A 15,384-nucleotide genomic window follows, 5' to 3' on the forward strand; every position below is an offset into this window, starting at 1 on the left:
TATGCAAAGAGTCCAAGTGGATGATGGGCATCAGAAGAGAGAGAATAAGAAGAGGCTCAGCAGTCACATCCTATATGTGAAAAGCTTGGATGTCCCTCTGAATGAAGCATGCAGAACAGGAGTTCTTCTTGTATTTTGCAGAAAGGTGGGGGGAGGGGGCAGGGAATGGCAAGGAATAGTGTACATCTCTGCCATACTTAGAAAACTAATACATTTTGTACAGACAGTGCAGCATTAATATTTTTCACTCCCCATTGCCATGTTGCTACTCATCTTTGAAAGCAGTACAGTAAAAGTTCTGTTAGGTGATTAAGAACAATACTGGAAGGAAGCCTTGCTGAAAGCATATGGGGACCAGACAGGAGTTTATGGAAATTGTTGCCTCTTCATAACCCTCAACATAAAAATAGGAAAAAAAAAAAATCCAGAGACCAGTAAGGGTCCAAGACTATTTATTTAGAAGGAAGATATACTTACTTGAAAGACCACAATTTTGAAGAGGGGTTTACTGCATCTTCATTGTGAAGAGCAGCTTTATTTTGTAGCTATAGATCCAAAAGGACACCAGTGGGAGAAACTATTAAGTGAAGAGAATCACTGGATCTTTTGGGTTTCCTGGCTGCATGTCTCTTCTTGGCCTTGGCAATTTTCTTGGTGGACCAGAGGTTTTTGTGCCCTTGAGCCCATGAAACATGCATTCAGAAACATTTATTTCAAAAGAAGGCCTAAAGCTTCATGACAGACTAGTACAAACTAACAAAGCCCGAAGTCACAAATGTTCTTGAGTAATACATCTATTAATACATCTTGAAGGTATGTTGGACAAGTCAGACTTCAAATGAAGTTATTTTGTTAAGAGCAGGCTGCAGGAGGTAACTGCTGCTTAACATCAGAAAGACAGTTGGCGTTTCAGACACATTATGAGGAAAGAGGAAATTGAAAGCCTGGTTGTAACTGGAAAGACTGAAGGAAGGAGAGATCATGGAAGACAGAGGTTGACATATGTGAAGAGTCCATCTAAATAGATGAATATATTGACATTGGAAATTTTGTATGTGGAAGACTATGGTCACCAATGTCCTGTTTGGATATGGTACCTAGAGAGAGACGCACACAAAATCTAGACAAGAAGTGTTTCTTTGTAATCCTCCTGTTTGACATCTTCTCAAGCCTAAATCCTGATTACCCTGGAATGAATGAAAGAACTTCCTTTTACATCAATACGATCTTAACTTTGCTCTGAGTCACATTAGGTGTTTAAGGCAGAGACATGTGTATCAAAGTACTGGACAAAGTCACATGTATATTAATAACACTATATAAATAATCAGAATTTAATATCTTCACAGCATGGGTGATTCCAATAGTTTATTGGGTTAGAAGCTGTAGGAAGAGGGGAAGGTGAATTTAATTACTAATTGGGTTTTCTTTCTCTGGTACCCTGTTTTAATCTCAGTGGCACAGGTAGGCTTTCAGTTTTGTATCAATTGGGTGTGTTTTGTAGTGTTAGCCACATTATGGCTCTTTAGGTGAAACTCAGATTACTGCTTCTTACTTAGTATATTAATTACATTCATTTTAAATTATTCACAGAGTGGCACTACAACAATCAAGCATTTGATTCAATTTGACATAGAAAGTTTAGCCCATGGATAAACAAATGTGCAGTTCCTCTGGCATTTGAAATCATATTCCTTCATTTTCATCCAACATTAATTTGGCTGGCTTGTTAGGACTATAGCTCATCTTCTCCATACTCTGAAGACTTTGATCAACTCTTTCTCAACTGAAGGTTCTTTGCTGGTCACTCTAATGGGTCACTTTGCCAACTCTGTATACTAACAGTACTGAAATCTGCTATCATTACCCCAGCCTTAAAGAAATCCATTCTAGAGTCCTCTGAGAGCAAGTATCATCATAGTTCACTTTCATGCCTTTAATATAACATCTTCCTTTCATCTCTTTGAAGTCTGCTTGAACGCGCTGTGCGTTACCAGTTGCTTTCCCATCTGTCTCAATTTAGACTCTTTGACAAATTCCAATCTGGCCTTAGGAAAAATCACAGTACTGAAACCACTCCATACTAGGTTATTTGCTATATTTTATTAACAATGCCTCTTTACTTAAATAAAAAAAATGGTGATGCTTCTTGATCTCACTGCAAACTTTTAAAACTTTCTATTATAGAGCATTGCAACTAAGTCTCAATCATTCTAGGCATCTTCACATTTCTCCCTCCAATACATGCACTTTCTGGCTTTGAGTTAAGCTCAAGACTCAATTTGGGTTTTTGCTTTTTAACTTTTAATGCTTTCCATAATCTTACTGAACATAACCTACAAGGTCTCCTAATCGTATAAAACTTCAAATTGTGTCCTTCACTGTCCAATTGCACACCATTTATCTGTCCTAAAAGCCCACCTGGAGTTTTATTGATATCAGACATTCAGTTTTGGCCCTTAGGCTTTAGAAGACTTTACCTTTCATGTGAGCTAGCCATCCTAGCTTAACAATTTTGGAATTAAAAATAATTAAAGTTGATCTAGTCTGCTTTAAGAGAGCAAATCTACCCAGCTGTAGGGTACATTTTGTGTGTGTATGTTTTAATATGCTCCAGTATGTTTTGTAAAGCACCACATGGAATGTGGTCCCATTAAGGACAAGTGAAACAAGAAGTGTTTTGGGTTTCATAAAGTAATGTTTTGGTTGTTTTTCTTTCTTTTTTACAGTTTTGGGTTTTATCAAATCCTGTGTTTTTTTCCAAAAGATTCTTTGTCCTTGAAACCATTGTTTTTCAAGGGAAATTTAATTACAGGACAGCATATTCCTAAGAAAGTGGAAAGCTGTGCTATGCAAACAATACAGATTTTTGTTTGAAGTAATTATTGGCTGGCTTCTATGAGTCTTAACAGAATAACAGGGAAAATGCTGCAGCTCAGAATTTGTTTTACTAGAACTAAAGGGGAATCTGAAAACCAGAAGTTTTGAGTTATCATCTTACTCCAGAATCTGCTATATTCATGTCAGTTTGAATTGTCTAAAACAATTCCTCTGTTGCTAGAAAGAATTAATTGTTGTTTAACACTGCTGACAATCATTTAATAGATCTGATCATGTGGGGGCTACGCACTGACATCACAATGATTTGAACACCAATGTAAGTGGCACTCATGTCCAGGGATGGCAGACAATCAGCTCTCTGAAGGGACTGCATACAATAGGTCCCATTATAGTGCTTCACCAACAGTTGGTGGTGAGGGGCATAGAAAGGAATTATTCAATTCAAACAACCCATTTGTATTAACAACCAACTATCTTGGGATAAAACAGACTGAGGTTGTGGAAACATGACATGTGCAGTAGTGTAACTTATACCATTAGATAGTTACTCCTGGCTTGCAGGGGCTGTAAATGAGTTGTGTCCACAACCAGAGCTGCAATACTGGGAGATGCCAAGCATGAACAGTTCTCACTGTGCAGTTGCTCAGCAACTCATAAGGTCAAATGGCTGAAAGGAAAGTTTGGTAGTATCACAATCTTAGTTTGACTGCCACAGATCATTACAAAAACATCTGTATTATCTGTCTTAAACTTGGGTTCCTGGACCTGGGAACTGTCCTCTCCCTCTCACTTTCTTCCATCCTTTTTAAAATGATAAATAAATCAGAAATAGTTGTGAGGTAGTTATATAATTTTTAACTCCACCTATGACATAGTAGGATTTTAAAAAATGCAGGAATAGGTCTCTACATTTTAATATTAAAAACAGTGAAACAACAAAGTGCCAAACTTTGGTTCAGTAGCACCATTATGCTAGCATGCAGCCCTTCTGTATGCTAGTCTGCCCTACACTGATCCATTATTTTTGCTTAGAAACTGAAAGCCAAGTGACAGTGCCACTGGGGTAATGTATTTCTGTATCACTTGGAATTAGGGAATATTCCAGAGTGACATCAAGTCTTAATTTAGGAACACAAAGTTAAATAAGTCCAAAGTTGCTACATACCAATGTTTTGGAAAGCAAATAACGTGTTATAAACATGGAAAACTATTTACTGTGAATTGTTATTAGTGGAGTAAAGCAAATTTAATTTAAAATAATTTCTTTAAAGCACTTCAGTGCATGCCAGAAAATCTCCACTTTAAGCAAATATCTCATTTAAGCAACCCCCCCAATTTTAATTAGAGGATGAAACAAACAGATCTCAGTGACTGAGATATTAAGGAAAACATTCATTTTTTATAGATGTTGGCGTCTTTTCTTCCTGAAGGTTTTCAAACGGTAGTGCCAGTGTGCTAGTTGAACATGATTTTATAAACAATAACTATAATGCGTAACCTCTTAACTAATCGGAGCCTCTTAAGTAAAGTTATACATTAGTGAACAATTAAAATTATTTAGATGTCAGACCTGTTATTGACCAATTGACGTGTTGGGTTAGCATTGGATTATCAATATGAATTATAAAAAATTAAAAACTCACTTCATAGTTACAGTTAGATAATCTGTCACAAATCTTTGAAAGGAGATATTGTCCATGACAAAACCCAATTTTAAGGAAATCTGAATAATGGAAAAGCTTGCTTAGCTTTAAAGCTAAAAACTAAAAAACGTAGGTGTACACACAAGGCCAGATTCTCTACCATCAGTTAAGAAGTTAAGTGGATTTAGGCACCTAAATGCTTCTATTTCATCCTACTATTCTATTTTCATAACCCAGTGCCATTTTACACTTAATAATGAGTCACAAAAAATAGTGAGGAGGACCCACCCATCTTCTGCATTAATTGTCAGGGAGTCAAGCAGGGTGAAATAGGTTCACACAAACACCTAAATCCACTTGCACACCCAATAGATGGAAAACAATATGGAGCACAGAGTCCAACTCTATCCTAACTTCTACCTTGTGCAAAACTTGACCTCCATGAAGTTGGATGGGGTGCAGCTCAGATCAGAACTAGGCAAAGTTGATTTGCTTCATCATTAGTCAGTTTGGAATCTTTTTTTTGATAGTCACACTTTCTTCCCCTAATCCCCAAGTATTTATTTGTCTTAGTGAAAAGTTCCACGTTGCTTTTCCATTTTTTTGGAACACGATTTCTTATATTGTCCTCTTTCCACAGCCTAGAGACTAGCAATCAACATTATACTGTTGATACTTTACCGGTCAAAATAGATTTGAATACATGTTTTCAAAATGTAATAATTTACCATATTACAGAAAGGTATACTAAGAATGTGGATTTTGATTGTGCTTTGTGAATTTCTTCTGCCCCTTTCAAAGGTATAAACATCTGTAACAATTTTAAGGCATTCAAAGTGTACAGAAAAACAATGAGTATTAGATCTCTTCAAAAAAGATGGCTTAGGTATGAATTTAATAGTGATAAAAAAGAGATATAATTACTTCTATGGAACTCTTTTTTGAAAACTCACATTCAAAAGTTGATTTAAATTGTTTTGGGGACCTCCACGCTGCAGGATACCAAGCATTCCTGAAAGAGGAAAGTGTCTGTCAACTCCTACTATTAAATTAGCTGGGCTGGAATTTTTGGGTACTGAACAATACCAGAAATAGCACAATATATCACACGATCAAGTGCTTAGACATCCTAGCTAAGATCTAAAAAACAGGTACTGGAAATTAAGACTCTAGTAATCATAACTGCGCACATAAATAAGTAACTTGAAAGTAATTTAGCACCTTCTAGGTGCTGGTCATTGAGGGCCCAATATAGTAAGGCACTTGTTTAAATGTAAGCATAGCTCTCGGTTCCTTCCTAGTCGGCAGAATCTTTAGAATAGTTAAGCATGCGCTTAATGCTAAGCATGTGCCTACAACCTATTGACAAATCTTTAAATCAAGCTCATGCCTAACTGCTTTGCTATATAAAGTACTGCATAATGAAGGAGAGACAACACTTTAAAATATGGCCAATAGTTTAGGACTGGGGCTTTCAAAAGAGTTTAAGAAAGACAGGCACCCAAATCCAGTTGCAATATATTGAGAGGTGGGCACCCAAATACATTAAGTTCCTTTGAAAAGTTTAGCCTAGATGAGGCTTTAGGGCCAAGATGACTACTTAGTATACCAAGTGATAATTTACATTCCAGACTAAGAGACAAGATGCACTAGTTTGAAAACTGGGCATTCAGTATAGTTTATCTTTTAATTCTAAAATATTTTAGCAAAGTAACTTTAAAAGTAAAAAGAAAAAGACCTCTTGATTTTTACATATGAAAGTAACTTAATTTCTACTAAATATCTAATATGAAATAAGAATATTCATATTTTTCTTCCTTTTCAAAGCCCAGCAACAAGTGATATTTCTCAACATGACTTTAAATTACTATGAATTGTTTAAACAATCATATATATGAAGACTGAAAAATAACCCTTATGCACATTGCAGTATAGTTCCAAAAATATATTTACAGTCTATTACAAAGATTACAAATGGAAGTGTCTATGTAACTGGATTATGCTAATTAAAATCTTTTTACATATTTTCTTCAATCGGGTGGGGAAGAAAAAATAGTATAATCAAACTGAGTTTTCTAATCAAACAAATAAATAAAATGACAAATATAACACTGTACAGTGATCTAAACGGGAGAAAAAGGTGAGTGGGTGAGGGAATGATCCATTAAGTATTCGGTAGCTATCTTTGGTCCTAAATGTGGGAAAACACATTATGGAGCACTGAATATACATGTTCTTTTGTGATGCTCTGCAAGTAAAATAGAAAAATATAGTGCATTTTCAATGTATTCAGAGCTCACTACACAGAAATGTGTGTACAAAACAAGACAGTATAAATAAAATTTACAAGTTTTACAAAGGAACATTTACAGGTGTTGGTAGGATTTTTTGTGGGATTTTTTCTTTTCTTTTCTTTTGTTCTGTGGATGCCCACATGATCAAACAAGACCTATTTTATGACTGATCCCTGGGATCTCTCTCTATCAACATCAATAGACGTGGCCCAATTCTCTTTGGATGTACAGCATTTCACTGCTGGGTAGTTCATCATTTTCATAATTTTTAAAGCATTTCTCTCTGCTTTGTATACATTCCTGTACTATCGATACACACTTTGTTATTGCTTATGGTAGTTTAATATATTAATCAAATAAAGTACATATATAAATAAAAATGGTGTAAAAAGGTATTTTATTGAGCAAATACTTTTCCGCTAGTGTTCCCAAATGAAAGTGTGTGCATGCACTCAGGTGTGCTCAGAGCTGTGTGTGTGTGTGTTCAGAGCAGCAAAAGCTTATAAAAAAATATGAAAATTCTGAACTGCCCCTTGCCACATACTCTACAGTTGTAATATAAAAATCTAAACCCTTATTCTCACAGCTGGCTGCATTCAAATGAAATTCTTATAAAATATATGCCAGCTATTTCCCTCAGATTAGTTAATGCAGAGTATTGAAAAAAACCTAATGTGCTCAGATTATATGTTTAGGTAAAACTGGAGAACTGCACCCATCTTCTGAGACACTCCTACAATCGATCATCCATTCACTGAAGCGTCTCAGTAGGTTTATAGTTGCGGTTCTAGTCCCTTGAAAATCTCACCTGAAATCTAGTCCATTAAAACCATCTTGCAAACAATTTGTTAAAAGTGCCGACTACTTAGGGGTCATTATTGCTTTCCTTTTTCTTGTAAAAGATAGTATATGTTCAACCTTAAAAAAAAAAAACTCTTTAAAAAATATCAGAGCTCTTGGCAACTCGCATTTTCCTGACTTCCTGCCAATTAACAAACCATGTCAATACAGAATTGATATAACAGAATAAAATGGCACAAAAAGATACCAATGTTCAGACACATATACTTTGCTTAGTCATGCTTCTTAAATTTCTAAAATCTCAAATAATCCTTCAGAGGTACCCAGTTTAGTAATGTGTCATAGAATTAGCACTAAAAAGGTCCAAAGATATAAACATCATACTAAAAGAAAGTCTTTATGAAGAACACAAATGACTAAAAAAAGATTCAGAAATCACAGATTTAAGGAAAATATTTTGTTGAATTTAACAATAATATCATGATTTTATCTGACAAATATATTCTTTTTTAAATTCTTTATGTACATTTTAAAAAGTCTTTTAGATAAAAAGGAGGTTAGAGAGCTCAAGGTGTTTGTATGTGTTTCAGGTAGTACTTTGTTTATTGTCACTGCTGTTTTCCTTGCCACCACTGGTGGATCCTAATTCCCTTCTAGTAAATTCTGGTGGCACTTAGGAGTTCAAGTCTGTAGGTGCTTCTTGTAGATCTTCTAGTCACTGCAGGAAGGACCCAGGAAATCAAGTGTCTTCTAGCAGCACTTCATGTATATATATACTGAAGGCCAGTGCTGTCCTCCCAGTTCATCACCTCCCTCATAAGGGAGAAATGTCTATCACACTTGGATGCCAGTGCCATGTAAATGTAGCATTTGTGCTCTCATAGTCTGAATGCTGCTCATAATTTTCTTCTGATGACCAACCAGTGTGATCCCTAAACTCATTACATCCCTAGGAAAGATAAATGTGTATAATATTATTTGCTCTACTTATAGAACTGTCATTTAAACTTAAGCAATATCTTCTACTGCTAGCATGAATATGTCGAAGTTATACTAGAACTTTAGGTCAATACTGTGAAGCATGCATAAAACTACTCACTTTTTACATAACAAAGATGTGTAACTGTTTGGGAGCATTTTGCACATCTTCTAACGGTAATTATTGAACAAACTCAGTGTACTGAAGAAACACTCCTTTGGTAAGAGTGCTTTCAGGATAAAGACATTGCATAAATATTACTTGGGACTGCATTCTAGCCCACTGAGATTTGTATGGAGGAACCCTCCAAACAGATTTGGAGGTTAGAGCGTAGGTGGAGTAGGTAGGCAGAGGGAACAGGGGAGCAGCTGCCTCTTTTGATTATTCCTTACAGATGTTTCTTTGGGAAGACAGTGGAATAGGTAGCACCTGGGGTTTTGGATCCATGAAAACTAGCAACAGACTGTATAGCCAGTCCGGATACATACAGTAAAAGCTGTGTTAACCGGCACTTTATTAGCCAGAAAACTCTATTAACTGGCATCTGAGCGACGCGGCAAAAGCAAAACTGGAAGTACCACTTCTGGGGGACTTCCCGTTTTGCTGCTATAAGCTGAGCTTTTCTTTGCCACTTTTTCAGCCCACAGCCCAGGACAAAGCAGCCTGTGTGGGAAAAAGTAGCTTGCGTGGGCCCCCCGGGCACATTGACACTGGTGAGCAAACCAGACGGTGCACATTTGATTAACCGGAATATTTGATTAATTGGCATCCCCCATTCCCAGGGGATGCCGGATAACGGATCTTTTACTGTACTTGCATCAAGAACTTTTTTGCAGAAATTAAAACACTTTTCTCTCACAACACATTCGCCACACAAGAATTTGGAAGAAATTGTTATGTTTCCTTCCCAAAAAGACGCTTTCCTTGGGAGTGGGTGATTTGGGTAGTAATGGTTTATTTTTGTAGAAATCAAAAATAGGCACTTTTTCCAACATTCTTTTTGACAATCTGAACCTTTTGTACTGTTTGGGTGACCCAACATATCCAATGTAAAACACATATATGCCAGCTGAGAATTTTAGCTTTCAGGAGACAGCTTACAATTGGCATGGCCTGCTTCAGGCTAAGAGGCTCTCTTAGGCCCAGCACAAGGGAACACTGAGGAATAAAGAAAGAGTGCTCCTGCATCACTAATGCCCATTTTCTCCTGTTTTCAAGTGCTAGACAGTGCTTAAGTGACTGTTACTGGCTGGTATAGGTTACAGACGCTGCTGAGACAACTCAAAAGTATGCCTTCTCCCTGATGGCTTGACTTCTGCTCCCATACTGAGGGTACCACAGGACAGGACAGAAGACAATCTAGTCCTAAGAGATGAGTTTGTACTTAAGGTAATATTTTGGAACTTAACTCTATGGCTTTTTACTATTAGCTCATCAAATGTGAATTAGAAATGTCCAGTATAAACTTACTCAATAGTCATCCTGGCTACCGATTCCAAAGAATTGTAGCCTGCTGCTGTGAAGTTATCCTTATATCTTTCCATTTTAATAGCTTGTAACCATTCCCCTACAGAGCAGAAAGTGGTAAAATCAGGGGTATTCTGGTCCAGAAGAGGGCTGATTGGTCTAGGCAGAAGAAAACAGGAAGATAAGTCGTTTCCAAAATTAAAAAAAATACATTAAGGGGTATTAGCAAGGTCAGAGTCAAAGTGGGCTGTTTCATTCAAAATACCTACAGAAATAGAAAGTGGCAGGACTAAACACACAGTTTCCCTCACCTTATCAATCCCTTTGCAGTAGTTAGCAATCACGGATATAAAACTATTCTATAACTCATGGTAGGAATCTTCTAAGCATATTGTTAGATATAATGAAAGGTTAGAGAGAGTGAAATGAACCCTACTGTTAAAAATTGGAAAACAACTTTATTGTCTATTATTTATATAACTGCAGTAGCTGAGGGAGCCAAACAAAGTCAGGGTACCACTCTCCTAAACACTGTCGAAACACATAAGTGAAAGCTCCTGCCCCAAAGAGCCTGTGATACAAGTGAAAAAGATATAACAAGGATGAGGGGAATAGAAATAGAAAGAGATGAAGTGGCATCCGTAGTAGTAACACAACAGATCAGTGGCAGACCTGGGAACGAATGCAGGTCCCCTAACTCCCTAAAACAAGTCTCTTAGTCATCTGTTCAAAAGGTAGCTGTGATTAAGTGCCTCATGGGAACATACACATTATATGAAGAATGTATTAAAGGCTGACTAAGAATAAGTGTAAATATCTGAAAGGAATTACAGCCTTTGGAAAGAAAAAGGTAGAGTTTATCGCAGAACAATAATAAAGATGCTGATTATGTACATGCTGTGTTATGATTATTCTTTTTGCCTAGGGACAGAAGTTACACATAAACCCGTATAAGTGACTGGAAACAGGTTCAAATCTCTAACACAAGAGAAGTTCAGTGCACATTAACATCTTTCAAAATGGCTGAAACTGATTTAAGATAAACCTGGATGAGCGTAGTATCAGACTTAACTGATTTAGGTTAAATTGGTTTATTGAATTTCTGTCCCAGATCCCATCCAGATTCAAGTTAACTCACAGATTCAAGTTAATTCAAGTCTCCCAGCATACAAGGATGCCTTGCACCTCCCATGCAAACCCCACCCCCCACAGGGTGGGTAGGCTAGCCTTGGTCCAAGCTGTCTGCTTCAGCTGAGCAGGGAACCATGCTCTAGCACTCCCCAGCTTCTGGCCTGGGCCACTGCAGGCCTGTGGCTGCATTTCCAGAATCTAAAGTGAATGTCTGTTTACTTGCTTATTGGTTCAGTCTAAGTGACTTCAGTCTAAGTGACTTAGACTAACCTATGAAGATTGAATAGATTCAATCATGGACTTTTTGACTGTCTGTACTTAGTCTTTATGACACAAATTATTGCTTGGGTTACAATAGTATTTGGGGCCAGATCCCCATCATGCAAAGAAAAAAGAAGATGCTCCCTGTCTGGAAGAATTGACAACTCAACAAACTAATAGTGAGTGAAGGAGACAGACAGATGTAAAGTAGAGTGGACAGTGATACTTTCTAATAGGTAGGGATTTTTTTGGTTGATATCTTTAATTGAAATAACTGCATAGAAGGGAAAAAGTGAGACAGGCATTCAAAACAAACTTTGTTCAGAACTGAAGAATGCTTTGCATTCAACAGCTTGCCTAACTTTATCCCAATTATGCAGTTGGTTCATTAAAAGGTATCCACCAAAAAAATTCTTGCCTCTCTCACAATTTCTGGACAATCATGGCTGCACCATTACTTTAACACTACCAGCTTACACAGTCATATTAATAGTCATGCTAATTCCATGAATGATGCTTTCTCCCTTAATTTAGATTTTGTTTTTGATGGAGCCACTTCTGGGTGGTTTTATTCACAATATTTTCTTGTATAAAACACACACTTTTCCAAAACCCCCTCCCCAAAAAACACCCACCAGTTGCTTGAAATTGAAGTGCATGGTAAAAGTGAGGAAACATGATAACAGAAGTTTTTGCTGCTTGAGGTTCTGCCAGCAAAAAGTGAAAGTAGCTACATGAGAACAATGAGCAGGCTCAGCTCCCTCGCTGTTGCTACTCAGTTGACACACCTACACATGACATTTACTGTGAAGCTGCTCAGTTAGCTCCACAGTAAAGTCTTAGCAACTACACATGTGGCCCTGTTAGGCCACAGGATACTAATAAACACTGCCATAGATTAGTACTTGCAAATATAAGCACTATCCTATGGTGGCATTTTTTAGTGCACAGTAACATGCATGTAAATGCTGACACGGCTGGCTGGGGCATGAGGGTGCTTCAATGTGGGGGCTGCCTCCTGGCTAGCCTTGCACTAGAATACCTTCATGGCTCAGCCAGCCCCTCTGCAACATGTTGTGATGAGTCAGAGCAGCCCTGGGCTGTTAGGTTGACCATGCAGACCCCTGCCAGCCAAGGCTGCCTCAACCTGGCTCAGTGTGCTGCGGTCCTGGGCGCACATGAAGATGCTGTATCTGGGAGCAATAAATTCCAGTGTGATGCACCGTAGTTTATTGTGTTGCATTCAATTTCATGTGTAGACACCCAGTTACTTATAAGGAAATATCTTTTTCCTTCATACTGCCTTTCAAAAGCAAGGTGCACATCTTATTTTGGGGTGTGCTATGTGTAAGAAAACATTATTTTTTAAACTATATTTAATACAGGGCAGGGGAAAGAACAGGGAGAGGAAAGAAGGAAGAAAGAGAGGGGAGACCTATGGACAGGAGCTGGAATGAAACAGCCAATCTGATTAGTTAGAGGGAATATCAGTTTACAGTCTCAGAAATACTTGCTATATTTTTCTTACCTGCTACAGGTTCCAAGCGGGGTTTTCAAACTATTTGGGTTCCGAATCATTTTGTCCAAAATACCAACTATCTGTTCAAACTTTGGCCTTTCACCACGTTCCTTCTGCCAACAGTCTAGCATCAGCTGGTGAAGGCCTGCTGGGCAATCCATGGGTGCTGGCAAACGATAGCCTTCTTCAATTGCTTTTATAACCTATTGGTCAAAACAATGGTATAATCGTCAAGGTAAAATTATCTGAGGAAGGAATTGTCATAACCAGTAAGAAAATCAAACAACCAAATTAAGCTGTCAAAGCATTATGAAAGTGGAGTCTGTTATTTTGACACCAGTATTCATATTTTTTATATATCCCTCTTGATTTTATCTTCTGTGCTTATTAAACATATTATTCTACGGTGTATGGAACAATGCTGTATTACCTAGTCAAATCAGCAGCAGGGAGCAGCAGTTAACTTCACCAAGGGTGCAATAGATAGATTGACAAATGGAGATATTTGTAGAAAGCAATATTAGTTGCTCAGAGCCTTTTGAGGTAGAGCCAATAGTAGAAGCTGATAATTTATAAAGGGATAGGATGCTGTACACTTATGTATAAATTCCTAAAAGCCTATAAACCTTATCTAAAGAACTCAGGAAATATTTATTGGAAATCACTTATTCAATAAAAAAGTTGTATTTTAATCCCATCTGTATTTTTAGAGGCATACAAAGGGAAAAAAAAATGTAAAACAATGTTATGTGTGTTTGTGAACAAAGCTTGGCTGCCTGATATCTAAATGTGTCATCTAAACTGGAGTGGTCAATCTGTGGCATGTGGCACCGTAACCTGTGTGTGGCAAGTACTAGACTATGAAGGGGACAGGCGGCACAGCAGCAGATAGGGTAGGGAGAAGAAAACAGAGAAGCAGATTGGGCAGGTAGTACAGGGCAAAGAACAGAAAGCAGAGTAGCTGATCAGGCAGGGGAAGGGCACTGGAATGGCACTCAATAGGGTATGAAGTTATTTGTGGCATGCCTGCCAAAAACGCTGGCCCCAACAAATCTAAACAAAGTTCAGCCTTACTAAGAAAAGGTGGTATGTGGCGATACATGTGAAAAAGAACATAATGTCTACCATAAGAATTACATCCACCGTTTGGCTTCTTTAGCTGAGCCCATTTGGATTTAAGTGAAAGATACAAATGATTAAAGAAAATCACAGAAAACTGTTCTAAACCTTGAGGGCAGGATAAGACAGCACATCAGGAAGCAATGCAGATAAGAAAGGTTTGTAAAAAAGGGCTAAAAACACTGTTCATGGGGGATTTCAAGTATAGTGACATTGACTGACATAACAGTATTAGAATTGCTAAGGAAGGGTACTTGTTCCTGGAGGGTAGAGGATAGGACTGTCTCCTTTCTCAGTTTGTAGAGAAACCAAGATCAGAAACTGTTCTGGGCTTCACCTTAGGAAATAAAGCTGGTATGATAAATAAACGTTGGTGAATATCCAGAGTTTAGTGAATATAATAATATGAGGTATAAAATAATCCATAAAATGTGTGAGACAGTGCAAAAGCACTGAACTGCAAAATAGAGGGAACTGCAAAGAATGTGGAATGACCTTCAGAATGCCGGTAGGAATCAGCGATTGTGTCAAAATCCTCTATGGAAGGGATGTATACGGAAGACCCGAAACATGGCCTAGTGATAATGCCTTTTTGTCTGGGCCCTAGACATGGGCCCAACTCTCTGACTGGCCACAGAGAACCTCTCTGACCTTAGGCAAGTCACCTAATCTGAAGGTGTTAGTACTTCTCTATATCACAGGGGCATTGTGAAAATAAACACATTAAGGATTGTAAGTTGCCCAGCTCCTTCAGTAAAGGGGGTGGGGAAGCGGCGGTATGTAAGTATCTTAGATTGTGCTGAAGACTAGTTAAATGACTCTATAAGTGACACTATAATTGTTGCTGCAGTTACAGGAAGGTTAAATTGTGGGATGGGATGGAAATGGAAAGAGATGTACTATGTACTAAGGGAAAGCATTTTAAAGCATGAAATATAAAAACCTTTAAAAACAAAATTCAGCAAAATTGTGGTCATCAGAAGAAAGATGACAAGGATTATAAAATTAAATCAAACTGATTTTTTTGCATATGAAGCAGTGTTCAACAGGTCACATTTGCAGAGATGATCAGTGAATTATGAAGAAAAAAGCATCTGGACAACATTACCCATTAAATTGACGCAAAGTACCTAATTAATAGGTTGGCTTTTTCCTGGGCGTCAGTTGCCAGTTGCCCCATCTGGTTTAGCAGGGGTCCAAATGTTGCCCTTGTTTTTCCTCCGGCTCCACACATATCTGAAAAAGGACATTTTGTTGTCCTTGATGCTTGAAGCTAGTTGGAGTTCAGTTGCAGCCTTGGCTTTCCTGGTTTGCTCCCTGCAGGACCGG

At 37.8% G+C, this 15,384-nt stretch overlaps 1 protein-coding gene across 2 annotated transcripts in view; it reads right to left on the bottom strand.

Moving 5' to 3' along the window:
- Positions 1-5,360: 5,360 nt before the first annotated feature.
- EPHA7 (EPH receptor A7) overlaps positions 5,361-15,384 on the bottom strand; it is a 213,582-nt gene continuing 203,558 nt past the window's right edge. For both annotated transcript variants that reach the window (XM_019537769.1, XM_019537768.1), the window contains exons 15-17: positions 12,946-13,139; positions 10,029-10,184; positions 5,361-8,528 (exon numbers count right to left, since the gene is read on the bottom strand). In XM_019537769.1, the coding sequence (XP_019393314.1) occupies positions 8,414-8,528; positions 10,029-10,184; positions 12,946-13,139 (465 nt within the window). In that variant the 3' untranslated portion in view covers positions 5,361-8,413. The remainder of the gene's footprint in view (positions 8,529-10,028; positions 10,185-12,945; positions 13,140-15,384) is intronic.

Source organism: Crocodylus porosus, unplaced genomic scaffold (genome assembly GCF_001723895.1).
Source record: "Crocodylus porosus isolate Cpor-Errol unplaced genomic scaffold, CroPor_comp1, whole genome shotgun sequence".
Lineage (NCBI taxonomy): Eukaryota > Metazoa > Chordata > Crocodylia > Crocodylidae > Crocodylus > Crocodylus porosus.